At 59.7% G+C, this 5315-nt stretch overlaps 1 protein-coding gene across 4 annotated transcripts; it reads right to left on the reverse strand.

The window, feature by feature from the left end:
* Window positions 1–79: 79 nt before the first annotated feature.
* TMEM129 (transmembrane protein 129, E3 ubiquitin ligase) lies at window positions 80–5236 on the reverse strand. 4 transcript variants are annotated; one of them, XM_073237932.1, is made up of 5 exons: window positions 4790–4908; window positions 2926–2977; window positions 2262–2736; window positions 1682–1889; window positions 80–1578 (listed from the first exon to the last, which is right to left on the reverse strand). In XM_073237932.1, the coding sequence occupies exons 3-5, from the start codon at window positions 2720–2722 to the stop codon at window positions 1330–1332; spliced, it is 918 nt and encodes a 305-aa protein (XP_073094033.1). In that variant the 5' UTR covers window positions 2723–2736; window positions 2926–2977; window positions 4790–4908; the 3' UTR covers window positions 80–1329. The 4 variants fall into 4 exon arrangements, with proteins under 4 accessions (XP_073094033.1, XP_017496166.1, XP_036847674.1 ...); XM_017640677.3 differs by lacking the exon at window positions 2926–2977 and having other exon boundaries at window positions 1682–1841; window positions 4790–5236; XM_036991779.2 differs by lacking the exon at window positions 2926–2977 and having other exon boundaries at window positions 4790–5236.
* Window positions 5237–5315: the final 79 nt, after the last annotated feature.

The raw sequence follows: 5315 nt of genomic DNA on the forward strand, positions 1-5315 counted from the left end.
TCTAGAAAGGCTTCTCCCCGACTGTTAACTGAAGCCTGAGCACCAGGAAAAAAAAACATCCCATTTTTTTAAAAGTATGTAACCAAACTAACGTTTTAATGTGTCACTCAGCTACAATAGATTTTTACAAAACTTTTTTAGTAAAACTGGGTTATTAGTAAAAATAACTCCAGACTGGCCCTCCCTTGGCAGTACACTAAACTCCAGGTGTGGCTTCTGGTACCCCTCTAATGGCCTTTATCTCCGAGTGCCCCAAGAGCCCTCAAAGCCAGGTCTCTTCCAATCACAAATCCCTGGGATTTGGTGTGGCCTTGGGAAAGTTGGGCTGACTGAATCCGTCACCCTGCTTAAAATGGCCAGGCTTAGGGGGCATAGGGCCACGGGTTCAAGGGCTCCGAGAGACAACCCTCCTCCAGCAGCCACGTCACAACTGGGCTCTGGGCCCTGACACTCCCCTCCTACCTGTGCACCAGGCACTGGGAAGACATCCATCACCACCTTGACCCCTGGACAGGCTCCCTTATGGGACTGTAGTCAGCTGTGTGCTGCACTGATAGGCTTGTCTGTAGGTAGGATGTCACTGTGTCTTCAGCTCAGTCCCCGTCACACACACCCCGAGAGTCTGAGGCTTGCCCCTCCTTGGACTTAGAGAGGCAGCAAAAGGAACATGGGTGCCCCTCCAGAGGAGTGGGTGGCCCCAAGCACAGAACTAAAGGAACAGACGCTGGGAGCAGCCAGCCCCTCACCCTGCCTGATGGGAAGCCCAGGGTCTCCCCAGGTAGGGAGGTAGAAGGCAGAGACCACCCCACCCAGGAACACCCTGGACTGGCAGCCCTGGAGTCTCAGAGCAGCTGGGGGGTGGAGGGGCAGTATCTTAAGGATGGGGGCAGACAGTCCACAGCCACTTTTAGGTGAACCTGGGTCTGGGTGTAACTAAGGGACAGGTGTGCTCCATAAAATTAAGGCAAATAGCCCAGAATAGGACCATCTGGGGCAGACCAAAGTCTTCCAGAACAGCTCAGGAGCCCCTGGAATGCTCTGGAGATGGGACCAATGTGTTCTCCTCGTCCAGCACACACCCCTAAGGGGATGAATGGGGCGCAGACACAACAGAGGTGCTGAAGACCCTTTCCGCAGGAACTTCAGCAGAGATTCCTTCCTAAACAAAGGCCCTCCCCCTCCCAAGTCTCATCAAGCTGGTGAAGAGGCCTGGCTGACAGCCCCTCCCAGAGCCTGGAGGCAGACTGCTCCCCAAGTGGCTGTGGGGTCCTTGGCAGGGCTGGTGGGGACTCAGGGCCACTCCCTCACCCTGCCCAGCAGGACTAGCCCTCAGCGCACAGCGCACACATCCAGGATGCAAAAGAGTGCACGACAGGTGGGGCAGGGCACACGGCTGGCCAGCCAGGTGTCGGGGTGCTGTGGGTCCTGGCGGCTGGCAAACCACTTGCCCATGCAGGTGAGACACCACATGGGGCGGCAGTAACACTGCTGGCACTCGCCCTCGGCCGCCTCCTGGCAGGTCTTCACCAGCTTCACACTGGCAGGCGTCTGCATACAGCCGATGCACACCTCCAGCTCCTGTGGGCAGGCCCAGAGGGTCACAGGGAGGCCAGCTGTGCCGCCCACCTCCCCGACCCTGGACACCATGGAGGCTCAGTTGTGGGAAGCTGCCAGCCCCCACCTGGCTGCTGGGGACTGAGTAGGCCGGGTTGGCCTCCACCAAAGAAGCAAACGTCTCCAGGAACAGGTCGCCGAGGCTCTGGAGGATGACCACGCTGGCTGCACTGCGGATGGGTGCACGAAGCTTCTCACACAGCTCGCCATACTCCGTGGAGTTCAGCCTGCATGAGGCGGGGGCTGCTGCACCAGGGCCACCAGGTGACACCCTTCTGCAGGACAGGGCTGCTTATTCCCAGTGGGGATGCCCAGGCTGCACCCCGAGGGTGGCCATGCCTCCACAACCATACAGAATGTGGGCTTGGGCACAGCTGAGCTGCCTGACAAGACCAGCTAGCAAAGATGGCCCTGAGGCCAGAGCCCACAGGCTCAGCACCACCCACCCACCCCGATGGGACTCAGGGAGGACAGGATGAAAGCTGAGACACAGATCCCCTGGCCCGCAGCAGGTTCAGGCCCCAGGCGTGGCCCAGGCAGGCCAGCTGGCACGTGCCCTTCGCCACCTGCCAGACGGGCACAGGACTGGAACCTGGGTGCTGGCTGGGCACGTGCCCTCTGATGAGCTCCTCCCTGGGCACACCTACCGGATGTTAAAGGCCTGCACAGTAGGGCTGGCACTGGCTACTCGGATGGTGAGGAGTTGCACAGGCAGGTGTGAGTCAGGTGAGAGCTCGTGCTGCTGCGACTCTGTCACCGTCAGATGCACGTCCTGCTGCTGGGCCACGTGCACATGGTATGTGGTCACCTTCATCACCCACGTGTCTGTCACAATCACACGGGCACCTGGTGCCCCTGTAGCAAACTTGTCAATCCGCCGGAACTCAGTGTTGACAGAAGCAGCAACAGCTTGCCAGCCCGACTGAGGGAGGGCATAGAGCGCCAGAGTGCGGGCCAGAGGGTGGTGGGCCCACCGGTCCCAGGACCAGTAGTAGATCAGGGTGCAGGCAATTGTGGGCACGGTTACTGCCAGCAGAAGGAAGAGCCACCAGGCATCTGGGGCCTGGCTGGGGGAGTAGAGCCGCTTTTCAGAAGCTGCAAAGCACATGCCCACGTAGTAGCCTACAAGGGATAGGGTGAGCCTCAGCAGAGATCACTGTCCTCCCCATTAGTGCCCTTCAAGGACCACAGAGCTGCCCCTGTGCCTCAGAGAGGGGCACTTCCTCTTGTCCCCAGCCCTAAGCCTGGCCCCTTCTGCCCTAGTCAGCCCCCACGCCAAGGTTGTAGTACCCCAGGGCAGGTGCACCTCACCTGCCTCTGTGGCCAGCCCAGCTCAACTTTTGGCCACGGCAGCAACACAATACTGAAGAGAAAAAGTTTTTAATCTACTCTATTAGTTTACACAAATACTATGAGAGTACCCAAAAAACTAGAAAAACCTGGAAAGGCAAACATGAATACAAGAATCTGACGTCACCCAATGCAGAGTTGCCCACTGGCCTCCCCAGGCCAGATATTGGCTCCTTGGCCTCCAAAGCATGGCCCATCCCAGAACTCCAATATTGTGTACCAAATAATAAAGAATGACAGGGGCACAGTGCATTGTCACTGGCTCCTCCATCACCCACGTGTCTGTCACAATCACATGGCACTTGGTGCCCCTGTGGCACACTTGTCAATCTGTCAGAACTCAGTGTTGACTTAGGCAGCCACAACCCCCCAGCCCCACTGCAGGTACTGCTCCAGGGCCCCTACTGGCCACACGGGACCACTCTGCCCATCATAGTGAATGTACTAGAGAGGGACCATGAGGCAGAGCTGAAGTTGCAAAATAGTAAACATGTGCTGCTATTGATCGAATCACTGTGCTTTGAGATAATTTGTTACATAACAATAAATAACATGTTCCTAAGGTTTCAAAGCTTTCCCAACCAAGTCGGGGGGGCGGGGGGGGGAAATGCCCAGTGTCTGGCCACTAGGCCAGACTCCACCATCTCCTCTGGATGTGGCCTTGGTGAGTCACTGGCTGCCTCATTTCTGGTTTCCCTGCTTGTGGTAGGATGATGGTGGCCCAGCCTCTCTCAGGCTGCTGGGCGGGTACAGTTGGAGGAGCTCCCAAAAGCTGTGGGGATCCTTAGTTCCCTGGGCAGAAGCCCAGCACACACCCTCATGTGAGCCCAGGCTCTACGCGGCACTTTCCTCATCTGGGGCCCCACACAGGTGCTGGGTCCTCAGGCGGAGGGAGCTACATGATTACCCCAGTGCCAGGCAGAGCAACTGCTTGGCCAAAGCAACAAGGCCACCAGCCCCGTCTCCATCCTGGCGTGGACTCCCCTCTGCTTGCCTTCTCCCAAGAAGCAGGCAGCCCCCTCACCAGCCCAAGCTGCAATGCCCTGCTGGCAGCTGCAAACCCCTCCCTGTATCCACAGAACTCCACATCTGCCACCTGCCCTCTCTGCTTTTGTTCCCTGTGCACTAAAGATCCCCCCACCTCGTACCCCACTCTTCAGCAATCTCCCATCCAACCAGCTAACAAACCAGCCTCCCAGAGACCAGCTAATACCTGTGTCAGGCAACATCTGAGCATCCTGGCCACACACAGGCCTTCACTGGCCCCTGCACCTATGATACCCCCACCGGGTATCATTCACCTCGGCTAGTCTCTCCCACACCGACCTTCCAAGGCCTGGGGCAAGGCCACATCCTTCCGAAGGCCCCTCTGCGCCCTTTGTTGAAATCAGTTAACTCCTGCCCCTCTCGTGGGCACTACCCCCGTGAGAGTTCACGCTCTGCCCCGGCTAGGCGAAGCGTCCCTCCAGGGTTCTGAGCCTGCGTTTCTCCAATCTGCGTGGGACCTGACGCCATCAACCTCCTTCCCACTTTTGGGAGCAGCCAGGCAGCGGACGCGAGGCCCGATTCAGCACCTCCTCTCCCCCGATCAGGGGCACACGGCGTACAGCCCGCAGCTTTGCCTCTCGGTTCTGTCGTTTCTCTCCAGGAATGCTGGTCGGCCCTCCCAGCCTCTTCCCCAGAGGGAGGGGACCCTAGGCCCAGCCACCTCTGGGGTCCCGAAGCTCGGCCGCAAGCCCCCGACCCCGCCAGGACGCCTCCGCCCGCCCAGGAAGCAGCAGGACGGGAGGATCCCAGGACTCCGGGCAAGGACCCGGCCGCTCACCGAGCGGCAGCAGCGAGTGGCACAGCAGCGTGGCGGCCGTGCGGCGCAGGTGGTAGGGCACGAAGGCGGCGTCCTCGCTGCCCAGCCAGCCCGACAGCAGGTTCTGCACCGTGAGCCCGGCCGAGTGGAACTCGGTGGGCGTGAACACGAAGCACACGGCAAACACCAGGTAAGCCAGCGTGAAGGTGACCTCGGGGCTGTCCATCGAGCCACCGCCGCCGGCGAGGTCCGCCGCCCCGACGCGGAGAACAGGCCCGGGCGTCCAGGTCCGGAGGGCGCTGGGGGTTCTGGGAGCTGCAGTCCCTGTGCCCCGCACGAGCAGAGATAGTGAGCGGCCACCACAATTCTCGCGAGAGTTCGGCTCCTCACAACCCGCCTTGGGGGCGGCACTGCACCTGGTCCCATTTTACAGCTGGGGAATCTGCGATTCAAGCGTCTTCCCGTGCGGCCCTGTCGCGTCCGCAGCAGAGCCGGAGATCACAGGGCAACCACGAGCCCTGTAAACACCACCTGCCAACAAGCAGCC

The sequence above is a fragment of the Manis javanica genome, chromosome 5 (assembly GCF_040802235.1).
Source record: "Manis javanica isolate MJ-LG chromosome 5, MJ_LKY, whole genome shotgun sequence".
Classification (NCBI taxonomy): Eukaryota; Metazoa; Chordata; class Mammalia; order Pholidota; family Manidae; genus Manis; species Manis javanica.

Coding starts and splice junctions, on each gene's coding strand:
- TMEM129 (XM_036991779.2), bottom strand. CDS start 4,994: ATGGACAGCCCCGAGGTCACCTTCACGCTGGCTTACCTGGTGTTTGCC. Junction 2,737..4,789: donor CCACTCGCTGCTGCCGCTCG/GTGAGCGGCCGG, acceptor TATCCCTTGTAG/GCTACTACGTGGGCATGTGC. Junction 1,890..2,261: donor GTGCAGGCCTTTAACATCCG/GTAGGTGTGCCC, acceptor CCTGTCCTGCAG/AAGGGTGTCACCTGGTGGCC.